Here is a 20906-nt window from a genome sequence, read left to right as displayed (position 1 = left end):
CGTTTCTCCATTTTCCCACTAAACCTACCATTTCTCTGCTCTTCTTATTCATCTTCTTTCCCTTCTTTTCAAAAATAAAAAAATTTTGAATTATAATTTGCTCAATTGCACATTGCATTGTACGTATTTTTCTGTATAATATCCAAAATAAAAATATGGATTGTATACATATAATACCTATTTTTCTTTCTTTTTATTTGGAACTAGCATTGCAAGCTTTTGTATACATGAAGTTTCTTCTTCTTCCTTGAAATCAAATCGGAATCGAGTTGCAAACTGCTGGTTTATGTAAGTTTCTTTTTATTTATCTTTTCCTTTTGTGGGTTCTTTTTTTTTTTTTTTAATTTTAAATATAACTGTACAATGATAATGAAATTAATGGGTTTTTTGTCAAATAACTTGGTCGATTTTTTACAAAATTTCGAACTAAGTTTGAGAAAAACTGAACCTAAACCGGTGATTTGAAATTTTGTTTGAACCTAAACATCAAGGTGTGGTCCCATTTAAAAATATTTTTCTTCTGTTCACTCTATATCACTAGTCCAATTATGATAAAATATTTTCAATTTTTATTGGCGTAAAAAGAATTATTTATCAACTTATAAATTTAAACACGAAATAAAATAATAAAAAAAGTCTCAACAATTGGGTTATGAGATTAGGATAATTAATTAATTAATTATTGATATTTGGTACTTGACAATTGATCAAGTTACTCATTTTTGTATTAAAATTTTAATATTTATGCTTTATTTTGGAGGTTAAGGTGGCAATTTATTGGTCTAATTTCTGGCAACAGTTTAAAATTTTTATTTTTTTATTTTTAAACTGTATGGGATTTAGTTTCGAATCGCCATTAAAATTTTGAAACCTAAACCAAACTGTTCTAAAGCTAATTGTTTTGTGACTTTTTGGTTAGTTGACAAATGAATAATATTACGGTAGACAATTAGTAAATAAACTTTACAATAGTTGACCATAAAATAAAATGTGGATACTTTCCTTCAAGAATCAAATTGTTAGTATTTTACTGCATTCATCATGAATTTTAAAGAAAAGGGATCTCAGTTTCGATGGTGTAAACATGTAGGGCTATTATTAGAAATCGAGTCAAATTTAAATTGTAAGTAACTTTCTTAATTTTTAAGTATATTTAGATGGATTATATTTTAAGCAATTTGCTTATTTTCAATTTTGACATGAAATTATTTATTATAGAAGTTATTTATTTACTTTTAAGTAAATTTTTAAGCTTAGTCAAACATGCAATCAGTGTAAATCTTCATTCGGATTGGATGCCCCACCTACCCTCCATACCTCGTGCATGAAGTCACTTTAATGCCGACCCAGAAATGTCAATTGGGAGGCTGCTGATTTGGCTCCACTCCATTTAATTAACTGAAGACCTTGACAAAGTTTCCTTTATTAAGACCATGTTTGGTTGGGATTAAAATTAGACTTTTAGTAGATTTTTATAAAGGTTCGTGAAATATGTAGTTGAAATGTTGATAAAAGAAGTGAGCCTCGTAAAATGTATTATTGAAAATGAACCTTAAGAAACGGGGGTCTAAAACGGGCTAAATTTGTTCTTGATACACACACACACATACATACATAGATAAGTATGTATATATATACAAGAATGATCTTCTAAGTACCCGTGTTTAGCTTATGTTAAGCACTGATGATATAATACATAATTTAATTGGTGAATTATTAAATATATGGTGCTAGCACCAGTGCTTTGTTATGGAGATGTTCTCTTTAGTACAATCATGGCATTGTGTTTGAAAAAAACGTTTACCACTTAAAAACTGTCCTTACAAAAATAAGTTAAAAACTTCGTCTTCTCGTTGTCCGCTAGCTAGCCTTCCTCCTGATATGGAATAATAGGGTGTCTGTAATAGTTAGATACCTGAGGAGTTTCTCTAATCTTTACAATTATTTCGTTTTAATTTGTCTAGTTCAGTAATCATTGTATGGTCAAGAAATATGATTTTGATGTGCATAAAATTCTTGGGAATGTAGGTAGTTGCTGGGCGTTTTCAACTATTGTTGCTGTGGAAGGAATAAACAAGATCGAGACCGGTTCTCTGATCTCACTGTCGGAGCAAGAGCTGGTGGATTGTGATACATCCGTCAATGAAGGATGTAATGGTGGTCTAATGGACTATGCATTTGACTTTATTATCAAGAATGGAGGCATTGACACTGAAGAAGATTATCCCTACACTGGCAGGGATGGGAAATGCGACACATATCGGGTTTGGTCTTATATACTTCATGAGAAGGAATAATTCGATTATTTACTGAAAAAGTAAGCAGAATTGACTTTATTTTCTTGATTTTGTATGCAGAAAAATGCCAAGGTTGTGTCCATTGATGGTTATGAAGATGTGACTCCATACAATGAGAAGGCATTGCAGAAAGCAGCTGCAAACCAGCCAATTAGTGTTGCAGTCGAAGGTGGTGGGAGAGACTTCCAATTATATGAATCGGTAAAATTTTCTCCTTGTGAAAACAGCCTATGAGCTATGAAATTTTCCCGACTTTATCTTATTTTATTCGTCCGGTTTTTAATGTTATCAATCATGTTAACATATAATACATTCTATTTTAGTACAATGCTACTATTAGTACATTATTGAGGTCAAAATCTGAATGTTGGCATTAGTTTATCTTAATGGTATTGCAGACAAGGCTTTTCCACCCAAGCTCTAGTTTTACTAGGATAAAATCCCTGTAATTTTTCTCCAATAACATGTGTATTATTAATGAATCAGCACGAAATGTCTAGTCTCTAAAATTTATATCATTTCAAATCTCCACAGGGTATATTCTCGGGGAAGTGTGGCGTTGAGCTCGACCATGGTGTGGCTGTTGTTGGATATGGAAGCGAAAACGGTGTTGATTATTGGATAGTGAGGAACTCATGGGGTCCGAGTTGGGGAGAGAAGGGATACCTTAGAATGCAGCGTAACGTGAGAGCAAAATCTGGTCTCTGTGGTATTGCAATAGAGCCATCTTACCCAACAAAGACGGGCCAAAATCCTCCCAAACCCGCTCCATCTCCTCCATCGCCGGTCACACCACCCACAGCTTGTGATGAATACTCTGCGTGTCCTGCGAGCACTACCTGCTGCTGTGTCTATGAACTTTACGGTGGCGCCTGCTATGTTTGGGGATGCTGCCCTCTCGAGGGTGCAACCTGCTGTGAAGATCAATCCAGTTGCTGCCCCCATGATCATCCGGTGTGCAACGTCAGGGCAGGCACCTGTTCAGCGGTAAATAAACTATGTTTATATATTTATTGAATACTTGGTATGCAGTGGTGTTCTAAAAGCGGCAGCGGCCTAGGCGGGAAGCCGCCACATAACGCCTTCCGTGCACTTTTTCCCATTTTTCAATTTTTTTTTTCTCATCTGGGCGCGCTTTTTTTACGCTCGACACTTTTTTTGCCTTTTTCCCTTTAATTTTCAAATAATTTTTAGATTGATTTAAAAATTTAACATAATATTAAAATAAGAAAACGTTACTTTTTTAATGTTTTTGTACGATTAGGCTTCGTCTAGGTTGAAGCTTGGTCTCTTCACTTCCCCAAGCTTTATGCTTTTTTGAATACTGGTACGCATTACTGGATTGGACACTATAATGAACAAGTGCTTACGTATACCTTTTTAAATGTTCAGAGCAAGAACAACCCACTTGGAGTGGAGGCCATGAAACATATTCTTGCCCAGCCAATCGGGACTTTTGGGAGTGAAGGCAAGAGGAGCAGTTCTTGAGCGACTACATGACGATGTGAACTGGCCAGTGAGGAAAGCAAAACGCAAATTTGTCAATGACTGAATTGTTTTAGTTGTTTGCATTGCAATCCTCATTTAGTCATTGGAGATTGCGAGGCAGAAGGATAATGAAATTTAAGTTTATGATTTGCTTTGTCCATGCTAATGTTCTGTATTTGTAATATTGCATTCCACACAAAACTGATTGTTCTGAGTTCTCTGATTATGCAAACAATTCTCCATTTTCATTAATGAACAAGAAGTTACATCAGTTAAATTAGCTCATTCCTTGTTCTCCCTGCACTTAATTTAAGAGTATTCACATTGTTTTTACATAAAGAATGAGTGCCCGCGATCAGCTGTCCCGGAAATTTGAGAATCAAGATGGAAGTGGTGTCTGTTGTTTTTCCTCGTATAGGGAATCAGGTTTGAGCACTCGGTATACAGCATGGCTAACAGCTCCCTCACATTGCCCCCGGCGGGGGGGGGGGGGGGGGGGGGGAGCATTGAAAGTGCACCATGTGCTTTGAACTTAAATCTGTCATGCTCTTTCTAAACTTCTATTCTTCCAGGCCTTGTACCGTGAACTTTGGAGCTTTGTGAACTTGCACCAAGCAACCATTGACCTAAGACCAAAATTAAACTCAAGTTAGGAAGAGAAAATTAAAAAGAACGAAAATAGAGCAAAATGAGGAAGGGGAAAATAAAAACACAACCCTTCCCCGTCTCCTAATTGCCTTGTGAATATTTGTCCATCATTTCTTTTCATCTAGCATCACAAGTTCGATCCATGTCGATGAGGTACATTTAGGTAGTAATTAGGCATTGCATTTCCAGCCGTGAAGTAAACAAAGTTATTACGCAAACGAAGTATGACTTGAAATAAATTACGGATGTTCAACTATATCATTAGCTGGACCATACAACATAGCATTTGTCGGATCCAATGGGATGAAATTAGGAGATACTGTTGTGTAAATGCATGAATTTCGCCAACACCTGCACTATATCATAATGTAACTGAAAAGTACAAATCATATTCAGGGATCAATGGAAAGAGACGAACAATCAAGAGTTGTGAATATGAGACTGGTGCCTGTATGGAATATGAGACCAATTCAACTTCTCCCAGTTTACTTGGGCCTGCCCTAGTTCTCCTTCCCTTGACTAAAGTTGGACAGGATTGTATAACAGACAAATAATTACTACCACTATGCACTTTCTTACAAAACAAAATAAATTTCAAACATACATTTGCTTTACTGAAATTCGATTTCATACAGCTTTTCCTTTGGAGTTTCTTTGGTGCACCTTTTTTGTCCGAGCATTTCGGGTCCTGTACACTTTCCTTGCCAGAGTACTGTGATTCTCCATCATCCAACGCTATCTGAAAAGCTTGCTGCGATATGTTATTACTTCCACCAATCGACCTCGTCGTCTACACTGTTCGTTCTTTGCATTATATCCATTCCATTATCTGACGGATTTGCTCATCGTCCTCTACAACCATGTTCGCAAGAGAAGCAAATGATTGACACAAATTTGTCATATCTCAACTGGGCTGGACTACTACTCAAACCATCATAGTTGGCTGTGACCCTGGTGTGGGCTCTACTCACTTCTCTTCTACATCTTCATAATATGTAGGTGTCGGGCAGTGAAATGATGTTATTACGGTGAAGTACAGCGATCGCATGCTCGCAAATTATTCCCCAAAACTCGAAGAGGTGACAACTACATACAATTTCACATTTCTCTTTTTGAAAAGTGACAAAACTTCTTTTTCTTCACTTGATTTTCAAGTATGACATCCTCCAATACCTCATACAACGTCCATGAAAAAACCCTCTGACAAAGATATGAGATCACAATATACCTTCCCAATGAACTCATCTCGAATTTTCCTAAATTTTGAAATGGTACAAACTAGTTGAAATTGCTTCTCTAGCTCGTATTTCGTTGCCCGTGGAACCATTTGTGATTTGAAATCTATCTGAAACTCCTTCTCTACCTTATTCCTCAAAGTTCGCTCATATTGTTTGACAAATTACTTCAGTAATGTCTTAGAGTGCATATACCCATTGAAGAATGCATTCAAGTTTTCACTGCGCTGAGTTGTTGACATTCCAACCCAAAAGCTGCTTTTCAAATAGCAAGGTACCCAACAGCCCCTGTTCGAGTATAGTCCCGACAACCAGTCATTGTCATGCAAGTTATACTTCTCTATCATCGCACTTCAACCCTCTTCAAATTTGTCAACAGATTTAGTATCATACACCAGTACGTGTATGGCAGAAAAGATTTCATCCTTATCGATTTAGTATCCAAACTTCTCTGGTAACTTCTTCAATATATGCCACAAACACCATCTATGTTTTGTGTTTGGGAATACAATCTGAATTGTATTCTGTATGGCCCTGTCTTGATCGATAATAATGTCAAGGGATGATTGTCCATGCATGCACTGAAGCCAAGTCTTGAAAAGCCACACAAATGTTTCTATATTTTCGTTCGACAACAAACCACAACCAATAAGTGTTGATTGCCCATGATGATTAACTCCAACAAAAGGCACAAATGGCAAGTCATACTTAATAGTTAGGTACATGGTATCGAATGTTACAACATCGCTAAACTCCTTATATGCTTGGCTACTCCTATTATTTACTCAGAAAATATTCCTCAACCGTGACTCTTCATCTAAATCCATACTAAAGAAAAAACCTAAACACCTTACTTACATGTTCGAAAATTATAACTGTATTGTTGGGGCATCTTCTTCTCCAAATCTTAACCGCCTCACTCGTTCAACATAATTTCGACAATCCTTTTTGGTGCAAGTCATATTCTCATACCCCCTACTTCTACAATCATGGAGTTGTAACTTTTATGCGAATGAGTCCCTGCCATGTCATTCACTTCAAGTCGTCGTTTGACATGGATACTCAATTCTCGATTGTAACAATACAACCTGGCTTCGAAGGGCTGGTTTTATGATTATGAATGAGATTGACTGTATTAATTCTCCATACTATGCACACATCTAATGATACAATCAACCTAGCTTTACAAACCATTTCAATGGTAGCTTGCAACTTCATAAAAGCGCTTGTGTTACTACTTCAACGACCTTCATGGCTACATGTAAACACAACATATCTTATAATTCCATCATCATCCTTTTGTGAACTTCTTTTCCTAACCAGAAAGCCTAAGTTGTATGCATATCTTTTGTAAAAATCAAACATCATTTTCATCATTGAACTTCATACCTACCTCGGGAACGATCATACCATCTACTCCTACAATTCCATCATCCACTACATTCACACTTTCCAACACCTTGTCATTATCTGATTCTAACAAGATATCGATGTCTACTTCTTCCTAAATTCCTTTAACTGTGACAAAAATAATGAAAAATTGTAAGGAGGACACTTGAAGTACATATAATTCTTCCTTCTTTTATATATGTGAGTCTCATTCCTAATTCTTCTCAATCTAGTTAAGGAAATAAAAGTATCCTGTAAAACATGGATTTGTAAATTGGTTTACACCTTTTGGAGAAATTCACATATGAACTAATGTACTATCTATCTTGCAATTTCACATCATACTCATGTTAGAGGTTTGAGTTAATAACATTCTATGGAATTGTGAGTCAAACGTCTTAAAATTATATCTTTGGTTTATTTTTTGTTATCTTTATAGATTAGTATTTCACGTTGAAAAGTTCCACAAATCAAGTTGTTTCAATTTAAAAGAAGTATCTCGATTGGATAGGCATTTATAGGTCTTGTTACTATACGTTCCGTGATGAGAATGAAGCGGCTCATAAATTGGTTTCATTAGCTACTATTTCATGTGCACCATTGGTTAGATTGTGCACCTATTTCTATTTTGCCTGCAGTTTAATGAACTCAATTTAATAAGGATTTACTTCAAAAAAAAAAAAAAAAAAGGATGAGCTTTTTATGATTATTCTTTAATCTCACATAGTATACCTTTGTCCCTAACCCCTAAACCAGTATCATGCTAAAATGAGGGAGGAAAATACCTTTATCCGTCATCTCTTCGAATCAAACCATATTTTGACTTTTTGTTTGCTTCCGAAATGAACCCACTGTTGGATAGTTCAAGCAATGCCAATCACGACGAAGACAAATCGCGACCGAGAGAAATCAGTGAAGAAATTGACCCATATTTTGAATCACCAGTTTTGGCCTAGAAGAATGAACTCGTTGTTGGATAATTCAACCCCTTGGGGCCAAACATGGCACGGCTGAAGTCGCGGTAAAGAGGATAAAAGTACTTTCGAGGGCAAAGAGGAAGAAAAGGAATTCACGCTTGGTTTGAATGGGAAAGTTAAATTTTAGCAATAGTCTTTTGAAACGGGTCCCCCCTAAACCCAAGACCAAGACTTAAAACCAAGCCCAGCATTATTGTTGTTTTATTCTATTTTTATAATTAACCATCCACGTTAGCGTGTCAAGCATTAGGTAAGTGAAGGAGTACAAATAGTTTTTTTCCTTTCTATCCTCTCCCTTCTCTCTCTTGTTCTCTCTCTCCCTCTCCCTCTCCCTCTCCCTCTCTCTCACACCAAAAATATAGCAGCGACGATGTGTTATGCCGAAATTCCACGATGGCCTGAGCGACGCTACAATCAAGACATGACCTCCGACTCCATCACCATAGCCTTCGACTTTGCACTTTAGGATTCAGCTATGTTGCCCGCTCTTCCAAATTGGAGTTTAGCCAACCCCTTCTCTAGTTCCGCCTCTTTCTCTCTCAACCTTTGTGCTATCAAGTCCTCCACTACCTGCAGCAACCGCTGGAAAAGCATGTAATAGATCAGGATGAGCCTGCATCCATAGAGATAACTTGAATTCATCCCACAAGCAACTTCTAAAAAATTCAACAGCATCCCTATCGTATACACACCAAACATCAGTGTTCCATGGGATGCTGTACCTTTGGAGTTACTAGGTCCACTTACATTATAATCCACTTGTATCTTCTTTTTGTAAAGTAGATAACAAATTATGCTAATTAGTGCTTGGGGTTAATTCTTCGTGAAAAAAAAAAAAGGAAAGAAAAAGCATGGTAGAGTTCTAGCTCTAACAATATTTTCTTTTCAAAAAATGTTCTCTGAATAAATATATCAACAATCCCAACTAGGTACATTTAACAACTCCTCTTACTTTTCATTCTCCCAAATATGCATTTTAGATTAGTTTTTACTTTTACCGGGGTATATCAAAATTTATAATTGTTATATTCTTTGAATAGACAACCATTAAAATAAAAACCAAGAGCGTCCTTGTCATAAGCTAATGTCTTCCATCTCTACCAAGTTGTATTTTCCATTTGTTTTGTTTCTTAGTTTTGAAATGTAATGAAACAATGAAAAAGATGATGGACTTGGGGGTGAGGAAAATTTTGTTTTCTTTTTTCAACTAAGTTGTACCTCAATTGCTCCCCTATAGAAGTACCAATAATTGATGAATATCCGAATACACTAACTCTGTTACAAAAAAATATATTGCAGATTAAAATAATTTTATTAATTATAGTAAGAATAGAGCAAGTAATATAAAATTACGAAAGATAATAAAAGAACGAATACACTTCCAACCGATGTCTTTGTAAACATAGTTTTCTAAAAACAAATTCGTCCCCTCATGCCTGTGTAAACATAGTTTTCTTAAAACACGGTGAGGGGACGAAAAACAATAAAGTTTGAGCACTGCAGACACTACTCCTACGAATTAACTTAATATCCAAACACTATCACCAAGACCTTGATAGAAAGTAAAATTATGTATACAGACAAAAAAGTAAAAATGATGGAGAAAAATGAGTTGTTTGTGTCTGCAAAGGAGGAAGATGATTGGATAAATAGGCTGTAAATGAAAAGTAACAAGCTAGGAGTTATGTCATTAACCACCAATAACCCGGTAGTTAATCTCTCCATGAACAAAGACATAATCATATGAGTTTCAGGAGTTAAAAGAAGGGCTCTTTTTAATTATTGGAAAATAATAAAATAAAGGGAAAAAGTGGACCCTCCTAAGGGGCGAATTTTTGGTCCATTCGGTTCGACATTCATGTGTGCAGATTGTGCTTGCACACAAGTTCAAGGTCTGAAACCTATTTTTATCCATGATTTGCAACCCCTGCGTGCGCACATGGAGAGAGTCTCTATACTACACATGATTTCACCCTTTCAAAGTGTAATTATATTTAAAGTGGTCATTACATTTATCTATTTTCTCATGTGGGGTAACTTTAAATTGGTTTACCTTCCAATACAAAACTTCTTCCAATGCATCACTTTGAGCTTCAATTTCTCATTCACCCAAGCATCATTTTCGGCAAGTAAATATACAATTTCGATGTTCTCATGGAGGAGAACACAAATCAATCTTCATATTCCAAAATAAATAAACTGGTCCCACTCAAAATTTATGTCAAAGTCATCCCTTCAATCCATTTTTTCAACAATCTCTTATGAAAAATACGAGAATAGATTAATACGCCATTTTACCTGTGCTTGGAAGAGATTCTGGAGTTCATTTTGCTGTTGTTTAACATAGTGAGTCAAGTTTTGGTCCACTATTGAAAACTAGGGGGTGGCAATTCTAACCGTCAAAATCAAAAACCGCGTTAATTAACCGAATGGAACGAAAAAAATCGAATCGATGGTACAGTGGGATAGATATGGTATTTGATTTTAATGCCTCAATTGGGGATGGGACGAGTATGGTATTTACACCATCGTCCCATCCCGCCCCGAACCAATTATCCGTTAAAAAATAGTTGGGCAATTGGGCTTTTCATTATTCTTTTTATGATTTTGTCCAATCCAAAATTCTAGCCCATTACCGACCACTAAATCCAACTAACCCAACCCAGTAACCCTACACTCTACTACACAAATATTAAACATATCTGAAAATTGTTTGTTAAATTCGAATTTTGCATTTGGGAATTGGGATATTGTTTGCTAAATTGTCTTAGTATTGTGTTTATGTTTTCATTGAATTTTTTTCGTAAATTATTTTTTTTCCAATTTGACAGTTGGACCTATAAAAAATATTTATTTTCGTGATTATTAGCCGCCCGAATCGAGCCGAACTAAAATACGAACTGAGCCAAATCAAATCAACTTACGTGGTATGGTGTAATTGTGATATGGCCAAAAAATTGATGGTTCGGTAATGGTTTGGGCCAAACCGAACCGCTGCCAACCCTATTGAAAACAAATTAACAAATTATGAACCTTGCAATTGTTTTTGGAGTGGATAAGTGAAGGTCAATTTTAGTAGCATTATTTCTCATTAAGACGCATTTTTTCACTCCTCGATCTCGGAAAATTCTAGAGCTTTTGGATGCCATGTTTTTTGGGTAGTTTTTGGAGTTGGTGGTGGTGCTGGTGCTGGTGAAATGTTGGTAATGATGGTAGTCACACATGGTGATGCAGTGGAGTTCTATAGGTGGTGGTGATGTAGGTACTAAGTGTGCCGGGGATGGGTGGGATTGGATGAAGAGTGCCTACGACCAATTATTTGATTTATTGTGACAAATAAATTGTTTAATCTGTGACCAATAAATAATATGCAACTTAGAAATATGAAATTAAGACTAAATTTGTAACCGTGGCACTCAATTTGTTAAATTGTGATAAATTAATTTGTAACTTATAACCAACTAATAAGATAAGCTATGATCGTAAAGAAAGTTATAAACTATAAAATTTGTGATCAAGAAATATATTATAACCTATAAAATAGGTCTTTGATTGATATAAGTTGCAATTAGACAAAAATATGTTACAATCACGTAACAAAAGATCACAATGAATGCATTACGAGGCACAAACATTCACGGTAAAAACAGACATGATCACAAACAATCACATATAGCCCCCGTTTGAGCCCCATTATTTTTTATTACATTAAATTAAATTTTTCTCTCTCCTACTTTTAACCACACAATCTTCAATAAAATAATATTACATATAAATCAAAAAAATTTCAACTACTCATTTTAAAATATATATATATTATTTATCTCATTATAAATATAATGTCAAATAATGGAGCTCAAACACACCCATAATACAAATTTGGTCACAGAGAATCATTATTACCGCATAAAATGTCACAATTAGTCACATTTAATAGAAGAGTGGTCACAAAAAGTCGTCGTTCACATATTAGATCACAAAACACTGTTAACACATAGATAGTTGCAAACAGTCACAAATAACAAAAAATTGGTCATAGAGATTCACAGTTAACACATAAAAGGTCACAAATATCAATATTTAATACAAAAGTGGTCACACGAAGTCACTGTTCACATGTGAGATCACAAAACACTGTTCACATTAATAGGAACCTTTCTTTTTGGTCATTCATGATGTTGAAACTCTAGCGGATGTTAATGTTCGGATTCAAAATAAATTGCAAATACCTAATGAGGAATTCTCTAAAGTATTTTCCTTTCTCAGATTTCATCTAAGGTTTCATCTTTGACTTTCCCTTTCCTTTTCCCCTCTTTAATCTCTCCTTTTTTCTTTTTTCTTTTTTCTTTTCTCATATGGGTCCAAGAAAAAAAGCAGTCAACTAGAAATGGTTTCTGCATTTTTTAAGTTTTCTTTTATGGTCAGCGGCTAAGGTTATTGTGAATTTGGGTATTGATGCAATCAACATAGAAACTTAAAAATGATTTTGTAATCAATGGCTTACTTTTAGTACTTTTGACGCGCTAATAATATTTCTGTCACGCGCTAATAAAAGAGAGTACATTTGACATTATGTTTTGTTATTATATCTATTAGATCTCAACTCGATGTTGTGTTTTAAATAATCATTAATTTGACGTGAACCGCAGTGTTTCAAAAAACTACAATATCATCAATAAATTAAAACACAGAAAAATAAAAGAATTTTCTAGGTTTAATGCACAAATGATTGGTGTACATTTTATAATGTTCCTCTCCGACCATTGACCGTTAGAATGTATATGACTAGCTATTGAACTTATCAAATCGTCACTTCATCATCCATTAAAAAACAAAGAAGAAGAAATGAATGACGTAAATAACATATATTCTCCATCTATTACTCTATCACCGAATGTTAAAATATAGACGAACTAGATGATGTGGGTAGGACGTAAAATTATGCAATGTCATCAAAGTTCAATGGCTAGTCAAGAACATTTTAAAATTTAGTGGCTAGTGAAAAAATTTACTTGTTTATAACATATATTCTCTATTCTTGTTTTCATAATATTTTATTTGTTTATTTTGCTCACTCTGAATTTTTTAAAGCAAAAATTATTATCATATTAGCTACATGTCATATTCTAACAGCGAAAATAGACTGCCTTCTTATTTACTACAAAAATAAAATATATTGAAGACTCGAATGTTACAAACAACTAGTTGAAATTCAAAGCACAGTCATGCAATTGTTGTCTGTTGAATACCTCAAATAGAACAGATGATACATAAATTTTTGGCGAACATCTTTTAATTTAATCAAGAAATATGAAGAAAAAGCTAACGTAGTAATTCGAGGATTAGACATGAAAAGATGTCATTTCATAAATAAAAAATAATGTTATTTATCACTGATGTACGTGATCACACTTTATAGCTCAATTAAATGAATCATATTAAAGTACAATTAAGTGAATCTACATTTAATGCCACCATACAATTATCACTTATACTAATGGTTGATACCCATAGTGCTAAGGACAGTACTATATGTACATAATTTTTTATCTAATCCTTTACTTACTACTCACAATAGAGGATGAGGGACCACATTTGAGAATTTAGATATTCAGGCGAGTCCCATGTGCATTGTAAGAGAGGGAATAACTTTTGATACATTCTATTCAATACAAATAGAATTATTCGTAGTGCTAAATAGCATTACTATGAAAAAAAGCTTGAAATTTCAGCTACCAGACACGGTCAAACCAAGCTACTAGTGTGACCATTGGTAGAATTTTCAAATCACGTACATAACAACGTTAATACCAATTTATTTTCAGCCTTGGATACATTTGCAGGACAATAAATGACGAAGTGCAAGGTAAAAAGACATGTGAATTGGCTGTTCAATGGAGACTCCACAATATATAACCTTATATCATACATGGGCTTTAATTAGGTTGAAAATTAAACATACGTCGATGAATGTTAAATTGTGAAGGAATAATATAAGCACATCCCAAGACAAAATTATCCTACACTGAAATTCAAATAAATGACAACAAAACCTTCACGAATGAAGTCCCAAGAGGTTTTAGTATACAAAAATACCTATATAAGTAGCAAAGTGAAAGTAAACTAAGTCATAAAATAAAAAGAAAAAAAACCGAAAATCGGAGAATATCAAAATAGAGAGAGCACAGCATGTATATCACAAAATCAAGCAGAGGCTACTCTCTAAGCAATAATTGCTATACATTTTTGTTTTTCTTTCTTGGTCAACTCAATATCTTTCTCTGCAGAGCCTTCCAAAAACAAACCACCGGTTTTAAGTTGTATAAAAAGTCAATGTAAGCTCCGAAATTCTTGAATTTCTCCTGTTTTTGACAATTAATCTTTCTCCAGCCGTCCCTGTAAACTTGAAAATTGGAAAAATATAAGGTCGACAGACAAGTAGAAAGAAAGAATATTTTACTCACGTAGTAGACATCGCCATCCTTCAAACCTATGACAAACTATACCAACCTTAACTAAGATGCAATCTTTCTTTGCAGAATAATTTATCACATGTTGGTTGAATTAATGTCTGTTGTACCCTCTCCGGCAGCCAACATGGATTGGCCAGTCAAATCCTTGACAACACTTGTTTCAACATTGGTCGATGCATCATTCAATGAGACATTCTGCAAGGATGTAGCCATAAACTTTTCAGCTGATGCTTGTGAGACAGAATCTGCGTTAACTCGATCAGAAGTTAGCAACCATTTCTTCCACTCATAACGCTTCCTTATCTTGTCACCCTACATAATGAATAGAACAAATAGATGACAATTATGCTGTGATAACTTCACTAAATTTCTATAATCAACAGACGCACAAGAGATAAATTTAGGAAATAGCAAGTAGCAGAATGAACTGCAGTTATCCTCCTGCATGATTACTCAATTTTCAAACAAACCACAGCAACAACGTGTTGCAGAACCCTTAGATTCTTTAAAATAGTATAAACTCCGTCTGTCAATCACATTTCCTACGTCCATAATAAATTTCAGACATTTTTCACATTTCCCAAATGATCATTAAGCCAAAAGTATTAGAAGCAATTTCTTTAAACCTAACCCAGCAATCGTACAGGGGAAAGGTAAAAGTCAAGAGAGAAAAAGGTTCACCTGAGATTGGAGAGGAGTCAAATCGAAAGTCGATATAACTAAATAAATTACTATTATTATCTATTATATAAAACATTTTTATTTTGAAAGATGAGGTTCATGGCCTTTAAGTGATGATAAGTGCATGTTTGATTCTGATTTTTTACTCCAAAAAATCAATTTTTTGACCTTTATTTTCCTAAGTCAGCAGTCATTTTTGACTTCTTCTCTCACAGGTGGAACTCACTTTTCTCTCTCTAACAATCAAAAAATCAATTCTCATAATCACTATCGAACAAGCCCTAAATAACTTTTTTTCTGGATTTACCTAATTACAGCAGCATTGGTGGCAGTTTTGACAATCTAACGTTTGAGAAGTTTTGCATTTAAATTTTCTTTTTATCAAGGTTCTGAGGTTTAGGGGCTTTATGTCCAAGTGCTGGTTTTGTGGGTGCCCACCAGAAGTGGTGGTTTGTAGACTACAGTCTACACGTGTCTCAGCTTAGTGTTGAAGAAAATAAAGTGGGCACAGAAGCAAATATGACTTTTAGTTGTTTATCCAAAGGTTAACTTTGGAAAATCATATAGGACAAAGGCTCCTTCTAGAACATAGTACCAATTAAAACCAAAACGTTCAGTTGTGAATAGAGTAAAATTAAAAACAGATTGCACTACTTCATAGAAAGCTACCTGAACTTCCACGACTGTTGAAGCTCTCAAAGAATCCAAAATCAGCTGAATATTGTGAGTCAATATCTGCACCTGCAAAAGCACACCATAAAGCAATGTTCATCTGTGCACTGCACTTTACGTGCACAAGTACAAAATAACCAAGTATAAATCAAGCTAGTATTGTGAAAAATGAATTTAAAAAAGTCACCCCCTAGATATTTCTAGATCTTCTTTGCAAATAAGAGTGGGCAAAATTTATTGTCCTTTCAACCTCAAAATGGATGGGAAAAATAGAAGAAGGCTTTCAGATGTATCACTATTTTCCAGCTTTATTAAGGAAAGCAAAATACGCCTAGACTTACAAGATGTTACCATCTAATAGTTTTGATTACTACAATTGTTTTGAAGTATTCAAATAGCGAAGAGCCAAAACAAATTTCAATAAAAAAAACCTTCCACATGTTAACAAAATAAAATAGAATAAAAAATTTATATAGATTTCCAAATAGATGAGAAATGATTTCTTTCTTTCTTTATGTCACTACTTAGATCTTCTTGAACAAAATTGTTAATGGATAACATCATCTAAATAGCAGTATGGAAGCCCAAGAGAACAACTTAAATGAGCAGTAAGGAAGGATATGTCTACAAAATTAGAGAAGGCAATAAATAGGAAACGCATGTTGATTCATCATCTTCCAAAAGTTCTCATCCTATTTTTATATGCCAAATCTGGTATCAGATTCTATAACACCAAAGAAAATAATTATGCACCAATCGGCATTTGACTTAGTATTTGGTAAACATAATTCGTGTTATCACGATTCTCAATGAGATCTCACTGACTTCAAATAGGTCTTACATAATTATACAAGCTTAGTAAATTAACATTTATGAGGTTCTAAGCCCCTATTTGACATCCATTAAATCAAAACTCTTTTTTTTTTTTTTTTTCAAACTCATTTTCAACCACGGATTCACACAATAAAATATTTTGCTCGTAAACCCAAACTTTTTTTACTTTTTAAACACACATTCAAAAAAATAAAAATAAATCAATATTCCAAAACACTTTAATGGATGTCAAACAGCGGCTAAGTATGACTCACATTTTGACATTCATCATAGCACAAGATCAACTAAATCTCAGCTAACATTTAATGGAATGTGTATATTTATAATACAAACTGGGTTCGACTGAATTATGTATTAAGCACTATCAAAAAAGCAAATATATAGATCATCTACATATCAAAGGATCCTTGAATAAAACAGATATTAGATAACATGAACTATATAAAGGCAAATCCAGCTGCAACTTACTCTAGGGAAGGTAGCTACTAAAGAAATTGCCACCCAGCCCTCCGCATCCATTTTTCCCCTCAAAAAATAATCCCTTTCCAGATTATCATCACTGGTAATGATAAACAATTACTTCAACAACAAAGTTTTGAAGAGGCATATAATGAAGTGAAATAATAAAGGGATGAACATAGACCACAATGACAAATACCTGAAATAGTAGTCTATTTGCTGAATAATTGAAGTGGGAAGGGTATCCACCACTGCAGGAACGAGCATAGTTGGTAGAGGTGGTGGTGGAGGCACAAGTGGCATAGCCCTAAACGGCTCCAGATGCAGTGTTGGATAATAGATTACTTGAGATGCAATATCTGCAAGACCATAAAACGATGGTAACATGGCCAAATTGTTGAATCATATAGAAATATTGAGCAGCAGACATACCAGAACCCACAGGGTCTACAAAAGGTCTCACCGGTGGATGCCTAATCAACGTGGCATTGACAGGGGATGGTGGGTGTGGAAAAAACCCTATGGGAGGATGAATATATTGATGGGGAAGGCGACCATCTCTACGATCTTGATCACGCCTGCCTCCATGATTGTTATAATGTGGCCCATCTCCACGGCCGCGTTGTCCAAAATTACCCCTTCTTGAATTATTCCTGTGTGGAGAATGGTCATTGCTGATATGTGATTGAGATCCTCGGAGTCCTCCCATTGGCCTCATGCCTCTACCATGAGTATCCATTACAGGTGGTACCACAGTTGCATAGGGCATGTCAAACGAGGTATATGGTGGCAGAACAGGGGGTAGCATCAGGGAAGATGGGGAACTAAAGCCAGCTTGAGAGGGGCTGTTCCTAGGAGAGATAGCACCACCACCTCGGCCTCGATATCCCATTGGCCTTTTTCCAGATGGCATTGTATGGTTTGCAATAATATTTGCATTAGCATGACTGTTAGTTTGTCTCTGCAAATTTATCAAACAAGTTCAATCTTTACCCCTTTACCAGTACAAAAATTTGTCTAAGATGAATCAACACTCCTTCGCTAATTATACACTTAGATCCCTAAGAAAAGATTAAAAATAAAAGCAAGAGGGGCAGGAGCAGGAGGTTGTGCCTTTATCTTCAAATCAAGAATTCATATAGTATAAGAATTAACACTTTGTCAATCACTATATACGTCCATATCACTTCAAATACCAAAATATATGGAAATAAAAAAACCAATATATTCTTCTTTACATCTAAAATTCGATCTTTACCCCTTTAATTAAAAATATGCAACAATGTATACACAAAACCAGACACAATATGGAAGGTGAACCAAATATTTTCATATATTTTTCCGTATAAATCTAAAAAAAAAAAAATTATTAAACGAGAAACAAATATTCCATAAGATCATATTTTTTTACGTATAAGTGCAAAACAGCAATCAAGACTAAATATTATTATATATGTTAACCTGAGAAGAAGATGGTGATCCGTTGGAATAGGGTCTCGAAGAATCCGATGATCTCGGAACAGGCCGAACAGATTCAGAGAGCGCAGGCCAGGAGACGGCACCGCCCATAACAGACCCCAGATCAACCACGCCGTTTATGGGCTTGTTCCAAGCGGGCCTCTTCGGGCTGCCTGCATTGCCGTCGTTGTTAGCATCAGAGCTCTCGAGCTGGGTCTCCAGTCCCAAATTCTCCTTTGAATCCTTCTCAAAAGCCGACTGCTCTGTGGCAGCGGCGGTAGGCGGCGGTGGCGATGAAGAATGACAAATATCGGCAGCCACTGAGGTGGCTGTAGGAGACGAGATTGGTTCAGAATCTCCACGAACAACTGACGCCCACTTCGAAGCGGGACCAACCCTTCGTGACTGTTGGCTGTTTATGCCGCCGCCTCCGCCGCCGGAATTAGTATCGCTGGTCGCCTTATAACGCGGCCAGCGATCATCGGTAAGAGAATCAGCCGACATGACAATTCCAAAATCAGAGCCGCAAAAACGAAATCCCACTCAGTATCAAGAGAATCCACTCTATAATTATTCAATTAATTGATCAAATAAATTCGAGTATAATCACCAATGTGCATATAGACATTCAACACAATCAGTGAAAATCAATATCAAAATATCAATTAAACAAAAAAGAGGGATTCCTAGTCCTCATCGGCAAAGAGAAATAGGGTTTCGGGCCTACGGCCGTCGATCAAATTCCCTCTGTACGCCTGCCTCTCTCTCTCTCTCTCTCTAAATATACCATTATGTTTGTGTTGGGCCTGGATTCGGACTTATTGTGTTCTCGATAAAGCCCTTATTATGATTTTCCAATACCAGTTGTGTCCCACTGTCCTAAGCCGAGGAAATGGTGGGCAATGGCTGCCCCACCCGGTATGTTTTCCATAATAGCCTTTGATCAAGTTATTTGTTAAAAAAAAAAAAAATGTAAAGAAAATGTGTAGGGTCGAAAATACCCTCATTTAGAGGAAAGAAGAGAAGAGAAAATAGAGAGAAAAAAGAAAAGAAAAAAGGGAAAAATCAGCTACCGACCGTTGACGTCGCCTACGGACTGCCCGGACCTCACCAACTTCGACCAAGACCAGAGCCACCTCGAATTCGCCGGAGACCGTCATTTTCTTGAAGGTTAGACATGTTTTCTATAAATAACTACTTTGAATTTGTGAAAGTTTGAATGTTTAGGATATGAATATGGATTAAATTCATGTTTCTATAGTTAAAATGTAAGAAAATATCGATTTGAGAATAAACTCTTGAAAAAAAGGGGCAGAGCTCGCCGAAAATGGAGTTTCCGGCGAGCCCGCCGGTTTGGTCCGTTACGGACCAAACCGTTGGTCCGTAACGGACCATCTAGCGGTCCGTTACGGACCACACCGGACCCGAATTTTGGTCCGGGTCCGGCTAACCAGCCCAAATTCGGGTCCGTCAAAAATATATAAATTTTTTTTTTTTTTTTTTTTTTTTTTTTGTATTAAATGAAGATGAATCCTATTTGTTATTTATTTCTAATTCAAGAATAGTAGTTATTTCTATTCTTGTGTTTCTTGGTTAATTTTACATACTTATTGCATCATTTAATTGATTGACCACCAATTAGGCAATTAGTTGTTGTAGTGCTGAGAAACTCCCAATAAGTTTAGAACGTAGCAAAATTAACATATGTGCAATAGATGTTATGAATAGTATTTATCATGTTTGCAATAATATAAATAATCTAAACTTTAATGCATTCTAACAATTCGAATTCGGGTTAGGAATAGATTCTGGCCGTGGTTAAGATAGATTTAATTTGTCTTGAAAAAGAAAATTATATACCATAGTTTTATCGATTGTCAAGAGCGCATGAACGGAACTATATTACAAATCAAGTATTGAAATGTATAGCAATAGGCGGATTCGAAATCCAATACAATCATCCATAATTTGATAAAAACCAAACTTTTATAGCTTTATTAAATTAATTTAGCAAAAATAAAATCAAAATCTCTCTTTTATTTTAAATAATTTGAATTCCATACGTAACTAATAAACTTAAGTTGAAATTTATTCCATTTGGGACAATAATTTTTAACTCACTAAATCTATTACTTGTCAAAGGTATCATACAATTGCGGGATTTGCAGGAACATTAGGATTACCTAGACAACATAATGATGCAGATGCAAATTTATGGTAACAATTTATGAATACTAAAATGAAATCTATACATTCAGATAAGGTCTAGGAGCTTGTAGATACACCAGATGGTTT

General features: G+C 35.2%; 2 protein-coding genes across 3 annotated transcripts; one reads left to right on the top strand and one right to left on the bottom strand.

The window, feature by feature from the left end:
• The first annotated feature begins 1964 nt into the window (after positions 1-1964).
• Positions 1965-4070, top strand: LOC111367569 (low-temperature-induced cysteine proteinase-like). Its single transcript, XM_022988510.1, has 4 exons — positions 1965-2264; positions 2358-2498; positions 2832-3284; positions 3690-4070. Exons 1-4 carry the CDS (start codon positions 1980-1982, stop codon positions 3783-3785), a joined length of 975 nt encoding a protein of 324 aa, XP_022844278.1. The 5' UTR covers positions 1965-1979; the 3' UTR covers positions 3786-4070.
• A 9962-nt stretch (positions 4071-14032) lies between these two features.
• On the bottom strand, positions 14033-19387 carry LOC111367568 (la-related protein 1C-like). Of its 2 annotated transcripts, none has more exons than XM_022988509.1 (7): positions 18615-19387; positions 17586-18114; positions 17353-17512; positions 17163-17253; positions 15858-15929; positions 14545-14819; positions 14033-14437 (listed from the first exon to the last, which is right to left on the bottom strand). In XM_022988509.1, exons 1-6 carry the CDS (start codon positions 19113-19115, stop codon positions 14583-14585), a joined length of 1590 nt encoding a protein of 529 aa, XP_022844277.1. In that variant the 5' UTR covers positions 19116-19387; the 3' UTR covers positions 14033-14437; positions 14545-14582. The 2 variants fall into 2 exon arrangements, with proteins under 2 accessions (XP_022844277.1, XP_022844276.1); XM_022988508.1 differs by having other exon boundaries at positions 14033-14430.
• Positions 19388-20906: the final 1519 nt, after the last annotated feature.

This window comes from Olea europaea, chromosome 18 (genome assembly GCF_002742605.1).
Source record: "Olea europaea var. sylvestris chromosome 18, O_europaea_v1, whole genome shotgun sequence".
Taxonomy (NCBI): Eukaryota; Viridiplantae; Streptophyta; class Magnoliopsida; order Lamiales; family Oleaceae; genus Olea; species Olea europaea.
Note: the sequence above shows the minus strand (reverse complement) of the source record. Positions and strands in the feature narration are given on the sequence as shown.

Coding starts and splice junctions, on each gene's coding strand:
- LOC111367569 (XM_022988510.1), top strand. CDS start 1,980: ATGGTCAAGAAATATGATTTTGATGTGCATAAAATTCTTGGGAATGTA. Junction 2,499..2,831: donor ACTTCCAATTATATGAATCG/GTAAAATTTTCT, acceptor AAATCTCCACAG/GGTATATTCTCGGGGAAGTG. Junction 3,285..3,689: donor GGGCAGGCACCTGTTCAGCG/GTAAATAAACTA, acceptor TTAAATGTTCAG/AGCAAGAACAACCCACTTGG.
- LOC111367568 (XM_022988509.1), bottom strand. CDS start 19,115: ATGTCGGCTGATTCTCTTACCGATGATCGCTGGCCGCGTTATAAGGCG. Junction 18,115..18,614: donor GATCACCATCTTCTTCTCAG/GTTAACATATAT, acceptor ATAAATTTGCAG/AGACAAACTAACAGTCATGC. Junction 17,513..17,585: donor TGTAGACCCTGTGGGTTCTG/GTATGTCTGCTG, acceptor ATGGTCTTGCAG/ATATTGCATCTCAAGTAATC.